At 44.3% G+C, this 16,875-nt stretch overlaps 1 protein-coding gene across 4 annotated transcripts; it reads left to right on the forward strand.

Moving 5' to 3' along the window:
- The first annotated feature begins 279 nt into the window (after window positions 1-279).
- Window positions 280-16,295, forward strand: LOC130129982 (transmembrane protein 241). Of its 4 annotated transcripts, none has more exons than XM_056299701.1 (15): window positions 280-548; window positions 2,867-2,913; window positions 3,147-3,224; window positions 3,395-3,476; window positions 5,092-5,169; window positions 6,644-6,738; window positions 7,405-7,456; window positions 7,572-7,620; window positions 9,135-9,180; window positions 10,604-10,639; window positions 11,489-11,523; window positions 11,777-11,846; window positions 14,361-14,454; window positions 15,829-15,893; window positions 16,097-16,295. In XM_056299701.1, exons 1-15 carry the CDS (start codon window positions 477-479, stop codon window positions 16,203-16,205), a joined length of 1,008 nt encoding a protein of 335 aa, XP_056155676.1. In that variant the 5' UTR covers window positions 280-476; the 3' UTR covers window positions 16,206-16,295. The 4 variants fall into 4 exon arrangements, with proteins under 4 accessions (XP_056155676.1, XP_056155677.1, XP_056155678.1 ...); XM_056299702.1 differs by having other exon boundaries at window positions 6,644-6,669; XM_056299703.1 differs by lacking the exon at window positions 2,867-2,913.
- The last annotated feature ends 580 nt before the right edge of the window (window positions 16,296-16,875 follow it).

Below are 16,875 nucleotides of genomic sequence, written 5' to 3' on the forward strand. Positions count from 1 at the left end.
GCGGTTAGCGATGTGGCCTTGTGGTGCAGGACACGCCGTATCGAATCCCACACCGGGCAACAAAATAACCGGTTACATGTTACAAAAAATTTTAACATGAAAAAGTTTGCAACAAAAGTTACATACAAAATAACAACCAAAAGTTTGTTCTGCGCATGTGCCATGTTGTTATTGCTGGTCGCCCGGACGCGAGGTAGTCTTGAGAGAGAGAGAGAGAGAGAGAGAGAGAGTGAGTTTTGGGGTTTTTGGCCCTCCATACACGTGGCACAGGACCGGAGGCGTGTGACGTGTCGTCTTGAACTCGCACAGGGAAGTTTGGAGTGGGGTGTGTATGTGCGCGTCGTCTCCTGTCCAGGAACAAAACGTAAACCTCCCCCAGAAAACATAACGCTGATAATGTCTCGCTGAACGTTGGACGTCTGTCTGCTGTGATGTAGAGGTTCCGCTCCTGGCCGCCGGTTTGGCGGGAAGGCAGAATGCAGTGGAGAAGACACGTAGTGGGCCTGACTTTCTCCATCTTCTTCATTTCGTCCTGTTTCACCAACAAGGTGCGTGTTCGGCTCAGGCGGGTTAGTGACGTCACACACACGCACACACACGCACACACACACACACATTGCTCTCTCACGAGCGTGCTCATTTCTCTAAGAACGAACGGGGGTGACTTTTGGAGGAGACCGGAACTCTTGAAAAGGAAGAACCGTCTCACAGTGTCGCACTGTCAACAGTGGCGGCTGGTCAGCGCGGGGCGCCGGGGCGCCGCCCCCCTCAAATATCAAGAGATGAAAATACTCAGTGTTTCCCAACCCGGTCCTCGAGGACCCCCCCTATCCTGCATATTTCCTTTGCAACCCTGAATAGGTACCTGTTTGTAGTTATTCAACCAATCGGCAATGAATTATGTCAGACGTTGCACACCTTGCATAATTAAGTGCTGCGAGATGATTGGTCGAGTAAGTACAAGCAGGGCTACCTATGCAGGGTTGCAATGAAAACCTGCAGGATGGGGGGGTCCTTGAGGACTGGGTTGAGAAACACTGTAAATGCAATTTAGTTGCACACAGGCGCGGATCTACGGGGTGGCAACAGGGGTGGCAGCTGCCACCTCTGGGACTCAGTCTTGCCACCCCATTTATAAATCAGATAATATGTTTTTAAAGTATGTTTTATGTACATGCACGGTGAAGGTCAGTGACACCCGCAAAAAAACCATCTCAAACAGTAGAGAACAAAGTACATTCGATGAAATACGAGTTTTGAATAATAACACGTTTAGAATAATGTCCATTGCCCCCCCCCCTCATTGAACCTCATGCCACCCCTTCGCCACCCCAGGAAAAAAAACCTCTAGATCCGCCACTGGTTGTACATAATGCACATAAATATGAAATAAACGTGTTTTTCTAGTCTGTGAGCGCCTGCCAGCAGCCATCAAATATTGGTTCCAAGTGGTATTTGGTTGATTTCTGACTGAATACATGTATACCTCCTGGGTGACACCATACCTTATGTAAGCCCTCAAACTTGTGGCGAGCAGGTGACCTGAGGCCGCTGTCAGACACCCCCACTTTTATTGGCAGTGAATCGGTATTGTTTTAATGCTTTTTGATCTAATGGTATTTGACAATTCTTGTGGCTGTCAATCATGTTCACACCCACCACCACGCCTCGTCTCGACTGTCAATCATCCACCGTCTACGAACCCTGAAAATCTATAGGCTACGTTGTCCTTCTTAATAGCTCTGACTGTGTGGACAGTATAGCAGCTGTCGGGTGTGCTGCGCCAAGGTAAACTGCATCCCCCCCCACCCCCCACCCCCCAAAAATCCCATTTATTCCTATTTCAGCTTTACTCATTCCCGAAGGGACACGTGGACGCTGTTTCGTGCAGCACAGCCAACACATTTCGACATTGCAACGACAAATGTAGAATAACAGTAACGTAACAAATGTTTGGAAGGATAGAATAAAGCGTGCAACAACTTGAAAGATGCACAACTGCACGACTCCGACTAGCACTGTTGAAATGAAAACTGCATAAATGCACTAATTAAGTATTGCACTTCCAAACACACAGAGGATGTTTACATGTTGTCATATTGCGAAGCACTGGCAGAGTGAGTTGTCCATAGAAGCCAAGTAGAGTTAACCCACAAGAACTTGGATTTCTCTAGTTACGAGTAGCTGTGCATTTGGATAATAAACTATTAAGTTACCAGAGCAAAAAATAATTTGGAAACCAAACTACTGTTATTTCACATCCTGAAACTGAACACTTGATCGCATTGCAACAGCCGCACATAAATCACAGATTATTTTGAAAACGCCAATGGCAGTTAGAATTGTGGTACAAACCCCATGGATTCAGCAACACTTACTTCCTTGCAACAAGGCTACAAGCTCAGGCTCACAATCACTTTTAGATTGCATTGAATTGATGAAATAAATATGGCCCGTTCTTATTTCATTGGATGATATGGAAAAATATGACACGGATGAGCCATCTCCAAAGAGGCGTCCTTACTGGATAAAGGACCGAACATGTGTGTCTCGACCTTCAGGCTAATTAACTATCATTCTCACTACTTCACTCATTTGACCCTGTGGGTTGTATATAATGTTTACTGGTGTTTGTTAAGTGTGTGCGTTGATTCAGAAGTGCTCACACGGCAGCATCTGTAAAACAGACTTTTTGTCCATTCTGCAACTCTATGAGATGATGAGTCACATGTAGTTTGGATGGATGTAATGTTTTTTTGTGAAAATCTGAAAGCACACCAGTGCTGGTTGAAATGCCTAATGGCTTTATTCTGATGTCACTGGCTCCCATGCAGTTATCGATTTCTTTATCGATCTATTTTTGCAGTATGTACTGTCCGTGTTGAAATTCACCTATCCAACCTTATTTCAAGGGTGAGTACGTTAAAAATACTTGGAATGGGTCTAGTTCGGTTCATGTGATAACTAAGCTATTTGTTTATTGCACGTGAGAAAATGGCAGATTTTGTGAAAGCTTTGGATGAGAATGAGGGAGCGTGAATAGCAATCTGAGAAGGGAAAAAAAAACCCCGCTGTGTATCAGATGGATGTATTTCAAAATCAACTTCTAAAACCAGTGGCCCAAAATAATCTGTACCTGTGCTCAGATGGCAGACGTGTATCGGGGCTCTGCTGCTCCTGGTCTCTGGAAAGACTGGGTGGCTGGAGATGAGCCGCATTACCAGGTAATATGATAATCTGAGGAGCAAAAACATTAGCTAATTTTATCTCATGCCATTTGGCTAAGTCACTTTTGTCACTGTCTTTTTTTTAAAAGGACTCTTTTTCTTGGGAAGATTGTATCCAGGCCTTGAGAAAACATCTTTTTGTGAAATAATTCTGTCCCACGTTACAGATCTGCGGCCCTTTCCTGGCTGCCGGGGTCGATCTTGTTTGTAGGGAACATATACGCCGGCTCCCGGGCTTTATCACGTATGGTGAGTAACCAAGCACTCCATAAATAACTCACTTATTAAACTATATTAAACATCTTACAACGTCCATACACTTTTTTAACCAATAGTTTTCAGTGAGTTTACATAACTTCTCCGTAACGTTTAGCTTAATATCCACCATCAACAGAAACAATTTTTCAAATGTGCCACTGAAAAGGTATGTATATGATGTGAAAGTAAGCTTATATCTCAAATTCTGTATATGAGCCGCTCTTCTCAACAATGTTTGTAAGCCATGTGTTGTAGTTGTACATTTGAAGCCACTGATTGTTCCAACATGCCTGGTACTGTTGACAAGCAAGCTAGCTAGCTAGCTAGCTAGCTGATAGTAAAGTGGACATGAAGCAGCCAATCAAGTTGACATGATTTGCTAAATGTATTTCCAGTCTAATCAACAATTCTGCTACAAACATGACAAATGTAAACATAAAAGAAAAAAAAGTAGCCCGTTATATCTTTCATGGCGAGGGTGCCACCGTCTCGCGGCACTATAACCTCTGACGTCATGGGGTTGGTCGGTGGATAAAACGGAGGCGGTGAAAGTTTGAGACTGAGGAGCCGCGGGACAGAAGAGGACAAAAGGGAGGCCGCTATTGTATTGCTCCTGGATGTAAAAACGAGTTTTACAGGGTTACAGCCAAGGACAAAACAATCCATTCTCATAAACTGACGCTGACACGGAGAACAGTACCGACTCATTTCTGTCCCGTCAGAACTCTTCACTCTGTCAGATTCCAGAACACGCTCGTCGATGACCTCGCTCAGAATTTACTGAGGATGAATCCGGCATAATGTCTGCATATCCCACATCGACTGTTTACACACGGTGTTCTGCCCATGGTATCCAATGGTATTGCGGCATGGTGGCGCGGTGGTTAGCGCTGTCGTCTCACAGCAAGAAGGCCCTAGGTTCGAACCCCAGTGTTGCCCAACCTTGGGGGTTATCCCATGTCATCTTCTGTGTGGAGCTTGCATGTTCTCCCCCACCTTCAAAAAAAACCCAAAACAACAAGACATGCATGTTAGGGTTAATACTCCTGTCCGTGGCCTTGACCGAGGCATGGCAAGACGAACCGGAGTTGGTCCCCGGGTGCTGCATGGCGGCCGCCCGCTGCTTCTAGCTACACAGCTAGGATGGGTTAAATGCAGAGTGTAATTAACCCAGAGGGATCAATAAAGTATCTCAAAATCAAAATCAAAAATCAAATTAAAAAAAAAATCCCAAACACTGGTGACACAACATGCTACACGACGTGATGTGAACGAACTACGCATAGAAAGTGTTCGTGTGACATCATATTGTCATGTCAGACCTCTCACACATGTTTCGCATCTCGCTGGCTCATTCACCAGAAGCATGTGACCTAGTTGGCTCTGTGAACCGGCAAACAACTGACATTAGGCACCATTGCTGTAGGTTAACAGCTGCTAGCAGCAACTAGCTAACGCTAGGTTTAGCTCATAATTAGCGACATAAACAAAACGTGTCAGTCAGGCAACAACTATATGTAAACAAAGTGCACATGGAAACATTGTTTACACTGTAAGTTTTTGAGAAGCGTTGTTTGGATGTTAACTACCTGATCTTGTGTTTCAGGACATTCCCATATTCTTTACTCTTCAAAATTCCTCCCATGTTGTTGGTTACCTCATCCTACGGCTGGTCCACGGAGAGGTGAGTGTGAGTGGAGGGCTGCTGGTTGGTAGATTTAAATGTTAATTTTTCTTTTTCTTTTTTTGGATTCTTCCCCCGTTTTCTCCCCAATTGTATACCGGCAAATTACCCCACTCTTCTGAGCCGTCCCGGTTGCTTCTCCACCCCCTGTGCCGATCCGGGGAGGGCTGCAGACTACCACATGCCTCCTCCCATACATGTGGAGTCGCCAGCCGCTTCCTTTCACCTGACAGTGAGGAGTTTCACCAGGGGGACATAGCGGGTGGGAGGATCACGCTATTCCCCCCAGTTCCCCCTCCCCCCCTAAACAGGGGCCCTGATCAACCAGGGGAGGCGCTAGTGCAGCGACCAGGACACATACCCACATCCTGCTTTCCACCCGCAGACACGGCCAATTGTGTCTGTAGGGACGCCCGACCAAGCTGGAGGTAACACGGGGATTCGAACCGGTGATCCCTATGTTGGTAGGCAACGGACTAGACTGCTGCGCTACCCGGACACCCCTAATATTAATCTTTTAATGCAGTTTCCCTTCCTGTGTGGGGACAAAAGGGAGGAAATATGAGCACAAGTCACAGAAGCTACGCAGGCTCACTGTTGTCACATTCAGTCTCGTAGCTTGTGTGAGTCTAAACCAGCACTATACAGTACAGCAGTGGTTCTCAACCTTTTTGGGTTCCTTGACCCCCTGCGTATTTTTGATCTACCCTGAGGACCCCTCCACCTGATCTTGGGGGAGGGGGGTTGCAATTTGATAGAAACAGTAGAAACTGCATTTTAAATTGCATTATAGCATTTATTCACTCTTTGGGGCAAAAATAAGAGCTTTCAGTTGTAACTTAGATATAGTTAACAAAACAGAATTCTTATGCAGTAACTTTCAGATATATGTAACAACACAGAATATGTATTCAGTAACTTTCAGATATATGTAACAAAACAGAATATGTATTCAGTAACTTTCAGATATATGTAACAAAACAGAATATGTATTCAGTAACTTTCAGATATATGTAACAACACAGAATATGTATTCAGTAACTTTCAGATATATGTAACAAAACAGAATATGTATTCAGTAACTTTCAGATATATGTAACAAAACAGAATATGTATTCAGTAACTTTCAGATATATGTAACAAAACAGAATATGTATTCAGTAACTTTTAACACGGGAGCGAGATCTCTTATTAAAATACAATAAATGACACTTGTGAAACAGATGTAATTAGAGAAAAAAGTCCTGTTACCCTTTATAGTTTAGGTAGATAAAGGTCTCAGTCACATTTGAGTAAAATAATCCTATTTCTATAAATGTCATAGGATCTTCTTTTTAAAGATATTTTATTTTCACGGACCCCTTGCAATTACACCACGGACCACTAGGGGTCCGCGGACCCCCGGTTGAGAAACACTGCAGTACAGTACTGAACTGAAAAGCTTAAACTGTGTTCTTCCGTTTCTTACCAACAGAGGATGCCCTGGCTGAAACACTTCAGGTTGGTGTTTGGTCCCCTACCTTTTGTCCTCTCACGCAAACACACAGGAGTGAGTCCTGTGATGGACAGGTAACGTTTGTACAAGGCGTGTCTGTTGCTAGATCGCATAATGCTGCAGGAGACGGTAGAGTTTAAAGGCTTAACGCCTGAGCCCTGCACTCTGTTGAGACCAAGATGGTGAAATAATCCCATTAACGGTATTAATAATCATCTTTTGCCTTTTTCGAGTCCCCATATCGCAGGACAAAACCTAAAAGACAACATAAAAATGGCAGACGTGGATTTAAAGAAACCCATAGTTAAAGGCGTCTCTTTGAGTTTTGTCTTGCCCCATACGAGACACTCGGGCTTGCAAAATCATCACAAGATTTATGTCGTATAACTTGTGTTGGGTTTTTTTTAACATCTCAAACTACAGGCTTACTTTTCCTCCATTGTAATGCTGATTTAGTTCATGTCTGATGTTTGGACAATACAGTTTTGCAAAATGCTCTACACATGAAGTTATTGATATTCATGATGTGTGAATCCTCCACACATGCGTGAAAAGGCGTGAATAAAGAAAAGGAAACCCGCGGCGGGGGTTTCTGATCATACCGCTGAGGTTGTGACACGGCCGCTCGGCCCGTCTGGATCTTCTCACAAACAGAAATGTGCACTTTGACACGGTGCACCGGAGTAATTACCAGGCAAACAATGGAGACGTCATGTAGCTTGTTTTCTTCTCTCTTGCAGCATATTTGTTTTGCTCGGATCAGCAATCAACCTTCCTTTCTACGATCCTGAGGTAAAAGACGACTCGCTCGCCTGCTGAATGTGTTTCCACCCTGTAACAAAGTATTTCTGCCGTGCACAAACAAACATCTCACAGCATTTCAGAGACTGTTTTCTCTCTTTTGCAGTTTGAAATGGGCAGTTACACGTGGGCCATTGGTCATCTGTCCTGTGTTGGTAAGTTTAAAAAATAAATAAATAAATGTTATTATCTGTTTTTGGCCTTTCCCGCCTTTATTTGATGGCGATAGTAGAGAGAGACAGGAAAGGCAGTGGAGAGAGAGGGGATGACATGCAGCAAAGGGCCCGGGCCGGATTCGAATCCAGGCCGCTGTGGCAAGGACTCATTCTTATGTGGTACCCCTCTGCCAGGTGAGCCACTGGGGGGCGCCCCTGTGTTGGTAAGTCTCGATTGTTTTCTAGTTTGTGTCGCTTCATCATGTCTACTGTTCAGGTAATGAAAATCAGCACCTTGCTGAGTGTATTGCCGATACTTGTTGTGTTCAGTTTTTCGTCATACTCTGTGGGGTGAGCTCAGTCTGGGCTTAGCGATACAGATTTACAGACTCATGCCGGCAGCCGTACCAACATGTACCCCGGTTCTGCTGAGTGACCAAAGCTAAGCAGGTGTGGGCTTGGCCAGTACTTGGATGAGAGACCTCCCGGGAAAACCCGAGTTGCTGCTGGAAGTGGTGTTGATGGGCCAGTAGGGGGCAGTCTTCCATCTGGTCCTACTATAAATCCCAATGCCCCAGTGCAGTGACGGGTGTAGGAGATGCCGTCCTTCGGATGAGACGTTTAACCGAGGTGCTGACTCTCTGTGATCATTAAAGATCCCATGGCACTTGGTGTAGAGGAAATGATGTAATATGATCATTAACTTCTATCAATCGGACTTTATATGACGTGTTTTTTACAAAACAACATCAGCGCACAATCCCCTGCAGCACAATTCGGATGACACGAAGCTGTGTTGGGACGTTGGTCAAGACGAGATAACGGGAAAGTGTGTACTTTACATGTCTCTCGGTGGTGATCAAAAGCAAAACGCTTGCGCGTGAGTTAAAATGTCCCCCTAAATGCAACTATTTTCAAGTTGAACCACGAGAATAAATATTTTTCTCCCTGTTTGTCCAGAGCTGTAGCAGACAGCTGGTTTGGTCTGGATATGTGGATGGGGCCAAGACCACAACCACAATGTTTCATAAAGTTAGTTAGCTGCAGGCAGTTTTAGGACGTCCATGTTGTGACCGTCTATTAATATGCCCAGAGAGGGACAGTTGAATTGTTTGGGTTTGGAGAGAATGAGGGAGATGTTGTCCTTATATTATGTTATATTATATTATATTATGTTATATTATATTATGTTATATCATATTATATTATGTTATATTATATCATATTATGTTATATTATATTATATCATATTATATTATGTTATATTATATCATATTATATTATGTTATATTATATCATATTATGTTATATTATATTATATTATGTTATATTATATTATATCATATTATATTATGTTATATTATATCATATTATGTTATATTATATCATATTATGTTATATTATATTATGTTATATTATATTATATACTACTACTAAAAGCCCCCTGTGTAATTTGTGATATTGGGCTACATAAATAACATGGACCTGACTACTGAGTATGAATGTCTTTACAGGAGCATATCGAGTGTTTAAAGTTCAGTCCAGATCCAGCCATCTCAGGTGAGTTTGAAGACAAATTCAGTCGTCTTTATTTGTTTCGCACTTTTCTTGGAGAGAAACGCAACTCAAAGTGCTTTATATTCACGAAACACAAACACAAGTCAACATGGAAGATGTCATTATACACACATTATACACAACTTGATACATTACACACAACTTGATGCATTATACACAACTTGATACATTACACACAACTTGATACATTATACATAACTTGATACATTATACACAACTTGATACATTACACACAACTTGATACATTATACACAACTTGATACATTACACACAACTTGATACATTACACACAACTTGATACATTACACACAACTTGATACATTATACACAACTTGATACATTACACACAACTTGATACATTACACACAACTCGATACATTATACACAACTCGATACATTATACACAACTCGATACATTATACACAACTCGATACATTACACACAACTTGATACATTATACACACCTTGATACATTATACACAACTTGATACATTATACACAACTTGATACATTACACACAACTTGATACATTATACACAACTTGATACATTACACACAACTTGATACATTATACACAGTGGATTTAGAATAAGAACAGAAGAGGAAACAGGAGATTTGCAGGCAGACGTATTGCACAGATGCCACTGTGTAAAGTGTGTCACACAGTAAAGTGTGTCGACATGTAAATAACACGTAGACACACTTTACTGTGGCAGCGGAAGAAAGGAGTGATGGGAATAAAGCGTCACAGCGTCTCTGATGAGACGGTGTGTGCAGTCTTCAGTCTAACAGAGGTGATGAAGACGTGTGCTGGTGTCCTGTCATGGAATTACACTTTAGAAAAGTAAAGGGATCAGAAAAACTCTGATGTTCATAAAACTGGTAAAATGGTACAGAGTGAGTAAAATCTGAATTTTTTTTTTTAAGCTGGCGTCGACTTGTTAGGTATAGAAAATATCGGCAGGACCCTGAAACCTCATTTGAGAGGAGCAGATCAGTTCTGAGTTTTACTTCATTCATGACACGTCCTGATTATAATAACTACAGTGGACGTTGTTGGACATCACATGAAAAACTTTCAAAAACATGTTTCATTGTATTTTCCAAAAAAAACCAATCAAACCCGATAAATTATGGATAAATTACACATATCGGGGCGGGGGAGAGGATCAGGGGGTCAGATTTCACCTTTAAACCCACGTTCAGAGTCGAATAGTCACGCGCTAACTGAACTCTGAGTGATGTTTTGTGGTTTGCCTGTGTGATGTGGAAGACGGCGTGCTGATGGAGGCGTGACTGGTCAGCGATGCGGTGTTCCTCGGGCTGGTCCCCCTCTGTGTGATCTGACTGTTTGATAAAAGGCGTCAGGGCGTGTCTAACTCTACTCTGGATGCTTTCCTTGCAGTGACCTTGAGCAACAGTACATTAACTACTTGTTCAGGTGAGTTCAAATGCTCATAAACGGTTTTTAAATAACATGACAAGTGACGAGGCGGCGCGGTGGCGCAGTGGTTAGCACGGTGGCCTCACAGCGAGAAGGTCCTGGGTTCGGGGCCCGGGGTAGTCCAACCTTGGGGGTCGTCCCGGGTCGTCCCTCTGTGTGGAGTTTGCATGTTCTCCCCGTGTCTGTGTGGGTTTCCTCCGGGGGCTCCGGTTTCCTCCCACAGTCCAAAGACATGTAGGTCAGGTGACTAGGCCGTACTAAATCGTCCCTAGGTGTGAATCTGTGTCCTGCCGCCCAACGACTGCTGGGATAGGCTCCACCATCCCCACCACCCTGAGAGCAGGATAATGGATGGATGGATGACAAGTGACAAAAGCTGATACTTAAAAGAGTGACTGTACATACTGGACACCAAAACTCTCATTGACTATGAGGTTAAAATACAGACAGCCTCCGGGTAGCGTGGCGGTCTACTCCGTCGTTGCCTACCAACACGGGGATCCCCGGTTTGAATCCCTGTGTTCCCTCCGGCTTGGCCGGGCGTCCCTACAGACACAGTTGGCCGTGTCAACTCGGGCCTGAATCGATGGACAGCTTCGGGGGAATCGGATCAAGATGCGTCAGCATCGTTATCCATTTTAAGACATTCTCCACTTCTCATTCTTAGACTTGTGCCGTTTAACATTCACGTGTACTTCAGAGAAGACCGAAGACGACCAACCAAACGGAAGTTGACTAAACCGTTAGACCTGTTGCGAGAATCGCAGGGTGGTGAGAAGGTGAAATCTTACATACCACAGTGTACAATATGACCAGTTGAGTATTTTCTGTGTTTTTATACCCCAGCGCACTGCTGTTGGCCACTGCTGCTCATCCTACTGGTAAGAGTTGGTATTTAACTATGGTGACGATCCTAAGTGATATTTGCATGTATAGGGTAAAAAAGCAGTTTTCCCCCCCAAACGTGTTCAGATCTGCCCTCGTCCCGCCAGCTTTTTCCCCCTCCACGACCTTTTTGCTCTGTTGTATTTCAGCTGGTGCTGTGTTGGGCGACAGCTTATAGGAAAACGTCATGCCAAGGGTTTCCGGTGTTTTCCTGGACTCTAAAGATATCTAACCTCCGTTCCTCCCCAGGTGATCTGCTGGCTGCCCTGGACTTCCCATCCCTGCGTTCCTACACATTTCATTGTGGCTGCTGTGCCAGGTGAAACCTTATTGATTATTGAACGTGAAAAACTGAAGTTATGTTTTAACATGAATTTTAACGTTTAAAGTCTTGGTATTCCTCTCGGAGGGGTTTTAAGGGACAAATCCGGTAACACTTTAACATGGGGAACGTAGTCAACATTAATTAGGTGCTTATGAGCATGCAAATTAGCAACATACTGGCTCTTAATTGGTCATTATTACGTACTCATTAATGCCTTATTCTGCATGGCCTTATTATACAACCAGTAAGCCATTAACTATGAGTTTTCCCTCTATAACCTCAGAAGTATTGCTTATTAGTAGTACCATCTCAGTATGCTTTGCTTAGTATGGCCTTTATAAGGTGGTAGTACCACAAGAAGAGTTATTCTCCCTTACCAACACTTAATGAATATGGTCTATTCTTACATAACAACACACAAAACTACAAGTGTTCATAGTGTTAAATCACTAGTAATTAAGTTTTTGTTACTTAGAATATGTTCCCCATACTAAAGTGACATCTTGATCATTACTAATTCACTAGTAATTAAGTTTTTGTTACTTAGAATATGTTCCCCATACTAAAGTGACATCTTGATCATTACTAATTCACTAGTAATTAAGTTTTTTTATGTTCTCCATACTGAAGTGTTACCAAAAATCCTTATCCCCCAGTTTACATATTAGATATTCAGAACACATGGCGCCGTCACTGGTTTTACCTCTATAGGTATACTAGTGGCATATACATACTATGGTATACCTTTTTAACGTGACATAAAGGACAGGAAGTCCTCTGTGCATGTCATAACACGTCTGTTGACTGTGATAATAGTCATTACTAGCTGTAGACTGAAAGGTTTTAGTCACACAAACGTTGACCTAACCATCAACACAGGCGGCTCTTGAGTTTTAATTGATCACAATAGGCCGTTTCTGTTCAGCTCGTAGGCTGAGCAACCAGCAGATTTGATTTGTGGCGGTCTATTCCGTTGCCTACCGACACGGGGCTCGCCGGATCGAATCCCTGTGTTCCCTCCGGCTTGGTCGGGCGTTTCCTACAGACATGACAGTGTCTGCGGGTGGGAAGCCGGATGTGGGTATGTATCCTGGTCGCCGCACTAGCACCTCCTCTGGTCGGTCGGGGCGCCTGCTGGGGGGGGGGAATAGGGTGATCCTCCCACGCGCTGCGTCCCCCTGGTGAAACTCCTCACTGTCAGGTGAAAAGAAGCGGCTGGTGACTCCACACGTATGGGAGGAGGCATGTGGTAGCCTGCAGCCCTCCCCGGATCGGCAGAGGGGGTGGAGCAGCGACCGGGACGGCTCGGAAGAGTGGGGTAATTGACCGGATACAATTGGGGGGGAAAAAGGGGGGGGGATTATTTGATTAGCTGTCTTTGGTAAACTTTTAAAACACCAGTTTTCTTTATTAAAACTTTCGGTAATGATTTACATTAACGACATTACACGACACACTCATTACACCGCCATCGGCGGTCTGTAGGTCTGCCATGTAGTAACTGGTCCAGTATGAGTCCTAAAGGTTTTCTTCATATGTTGTGACTCCACCTGGTAGGCCGATAGCTCCTGTGTTAGGCCTGCTAACTGACTGCTTTCCTGCCTCCACTAATGTCTTCTGTTGCTGTATGCTCGATGGTTCTACCAGACCACATCTGGAGAGCCGAATACTCGGGATGAGAAGTAGGCCCAACGCAGGGATTGTCAGCCTGCCAGGTGGAATCCCAGAATAGTCATTTGTACATGTCCAAAGACATGTAGGTCAGGTGAATTGGCCGTACTCAATTGTCCCTAGGTCTGAATGTGTGTGTTGGCCCTGTCCCGGCCTGGCGGCTTGTCCAGGGTGTCTCCCCGCCTGCCGCCCAATGACTGCTGGGATGGGCTCCAGCATCCCCGCGACCACGAGAGCAGGATAAGCGGTTTGGATAATGGATGGATGGAGGGACAATGAAATGTGTCCTCTGCATTTAACCCATCTTATTGTATAGGAGCAGTGGGCAGCTGCAGCACCCGGGGACCAACTCCGGTTCTTCTTTCCACTGCCTTGCTCAGGGGCACAGGCAGGAGTATTAACCCTAACGTGCATGTCTTTTTTGATGGTGGGAGGAAACCGGAGCACCCGGAGGAAACCCACCGCAGACACGGGGAGAACATGCAAACTCCACACAGAAAGGACCTGGGACAGCCTGGGGTTCGAACCCGGGACCTTCTTGCTGTGAGGCAGCAGTGCTGACCACTGGGCCACCGTGCCGCCTCGTGACTCATGCTGGACCAGTTATGGCAGATCTACACACCGTCTATAGCTGTGTCATGACTGTGTCATGTGATGTGGTTAATGTGAATCTTTACCCGTCTTGTTTTTCTTCCTCCGAACCCTCCTTTTTAAACCATGTCCCGACGCAGACGCGCCGGTTCTCTTTCTGGTAAAACCCACGTCTGTGAAACGGTCTGGGGAGCGAACACCAACCCTCGGCCTGCATCCTACGAGTTAATGTGTTTTATCTCACAGCGCTTTGCTGGGTTTCGTCCTGCTGTTGGCCACAGTCAAACTGAGGAGCGGCTTGTCCGTCGAACACAGCAGGGCCTGGACGTTTCTGGCTAAGGTGCTCGTTTACCTTTCTTTTTCATATAAAGCTCTATTCTGCTTGAAAAGTTGTGCCCCCCCCCCCCCAGATGTTAATTGAAGTTCCAAATTTAACGGTAGACTTGATGTGTCTTGTGGTTTATTATAACAGCAAATACCCCAATACAAAACCTGCTTTAATACTAATGAATCTTATGTCACACATAAAGACAAATACACTTTGTCCATACCAGATTAAAGGTACAATATCAAACTGTTGGATAAAAATAACACATCCAGGGGAATGGTATGAATACACTAATCAAAGCACCGCGTTTTCTGAAGAAAAAAATTATATATATATTATATCACCCATTTATTTTTATGTTTTTTCCCCCTCCCTTTTTCTCCCCAACTGTATCCGGACAATTACCCCACCCTTCCGAGCCGTCCCGGTCACTGCTCCACCCCCTCTGCTGATCCGGGGAGGGCTGCAGACTACCACATGCCTCCTCCCATACATGTGGAGTCGCCAGCCGCTTCTTTTCACCTGACAGTGATGTGTTTCACCAGGGGGACGTAGCGCGTGGGAGGATCACACTATTCCCCCCCCCCCACCACCACCACCCACACCCACACACACACAGGCGCCCCGATCAACCGGAGGGGGTGCGACCAGGACACACCCGCATCCGGCTTTCCACCTGCAGACACGGCCTGTAGGGACGCCCGACCAAGCCGGACGTAACATAGGGATTCGAACCGGCGATCCCCGTGTTGGTAGGCAGCGGAATAGACTGCTACACTACCCGGACACCCCTAATTTTTAGGTTTTGAAACCTATGATGGCCCTACTAAATCTGTCGTGTTGTACTACATTTTAGTTTGGATGAATCCAAATTTAGTTGCCTGCCAAGACACACATAACAACATGGACCCCACTGTTGTGTCTGAGCTCAGACCACAAATTTTGTATCGGCTTTTACCGATTTTCACCGAGAAATACCCAGATTTTTCACCCGGATTTTATGTTTCCACGGATCCAACAGTTGTTCCTGTTCGTGTGAGGTTATATAACAGTGTCCTCTTGTGGCGAAATTGGCCGTGCCGGATGGCTTTGGAAAATAAAAACCGAAAACGCCGAGCCTTCCAATATTCAAATATTCCAAAACATTCAATAAAATGTTATTTGTTTTTATTTTCACGTAAAAGCAATTAACATATAGCAATTAGCATATTTATACGATTTCTGTAGATGTGTTCATTTTCATTTAAGTAGACCAAGTTACATATTACACTACTATATGCTTCGGTTAAAGAGGTCATTATGACCACACTGGGTTGAGAGTTGGGGTGCGATCGCGATGCAAACAGGAATGGTAAACCTTGTATTGTGACACGCTTCACCCCACAGATTGCCGCCATGTTCCTCTCCCCGTTTGTTTTCTCCGTCACAGTGAACGCTCCGTCCTCTGTCTGGTGAGTGACCCGCGTGACGTGTCTTAACGAGGTCTTTCCCTCTTAATTAACGTCCTCTTACTGTCAGTGAAACCATCGTCCTCGTTCCTTCCATTTCCTCCTGATGACATTTGAGTGGTTATTGTGAACCACGGTGTTTGTTTTTGTTGTTAACTACTTGGCCCCTAACAGTCACGTTGTGTTAACAACCGTTTTATTAACAGCGTGTTGTGCAGCCATGTTGCGGAGGGCCTCCTGATTTACTCCGAGAGGCCCACGTATGATCGGGAGAGACCGGCAGCTCACCAAACGTGCCCACAACTTCAGTCCTGATGAGATTTTATTTTATGTACGCACACATTCTTTAAGATGTTGAATCTGTTTATTTAATTTATCTTGAGTTGAAAATAAAAACAATCTGTGAATGCATTAATGCCTCTGGTGTGTTTTATGCAATATTTTCCAAGGTTAATTCATTTTAACTTAAATCTTATAATACAAAATAAAAATGATGTGACTTCTATTCCCATAAGGACTGATTCAGTAAAATGAATAAAATCAGTTTCAGGGTTTGAAGAAGTAATCTTGCTGTTGAACCTGTTGAATATTGGCTCATTTTGTTTTCCTACACTTGTGGACTAAACACGTTTGATATGAGATAGTCGACTGGTTAATGCAGTCGCCCGTGGTGCGGGAGATCCAGGTTCGCGTCCTGGCTGTGGCGGTTCCCGGGCTGCCCCCGAATTCACTACATTGGTGTCAGAAGTGGGGTGGTGAGACGGTGAAGCAATTGGAAGCGCGTGCTCCCAGAGCTGTAAGTTGTGACATTGGGCTACACAAATAAAAATTGATTTAACTTGACTTGACATACTGTTAAAGGTGTGAAGTGTAATTCTACTTGAATCCTGACCTCTATTATTTGAGTGACATATATCAGTCAATCAAAGCACACATATCAAATAGGACTTTAGCAGATACACAACACATTTTACTGAGAATTTGG

Source organism: Lampris incognitus, chromosome 19, assembly GCF_029633865.1.
Source record: "Lampris incognitus isolate fLamInc1 chromosome 19, fLamInc1.hap2, whole genome shotgun sequence".
Classification (NCBI taxonomy): domain Eukaryota; kingdom Metazoa; phylum Chordata; class Actinopteri; order Lampriformes; family Lampridae; genus Lampris; species Lampris incognitus.

Bases quoted from the DNA above. Each gene is read 5' to 3' on its own strand.
- LOC130129982 (XM_056299701.1), top strand. From the start codon at position 477: ATGCAGTGGAGAAGACACGTAGTGGGCCTGACTTTCTCCATCTTCTTC. The intron at 5,170-6,643 runs GTGAGTGTGAGT...TCTTACCAACAG, and splicing joins TACGGCTGGTCCACGGAGAG to AGGATGCCCTGGCTGAAACA. The intron at 7,621-9,134 runs GTAAGTTTAAAA...ATGTCTTTACAG, and splicing joins TGGTCATCTGTCCTGTGTTG to GAGCATATCGAGTGTTTAAA.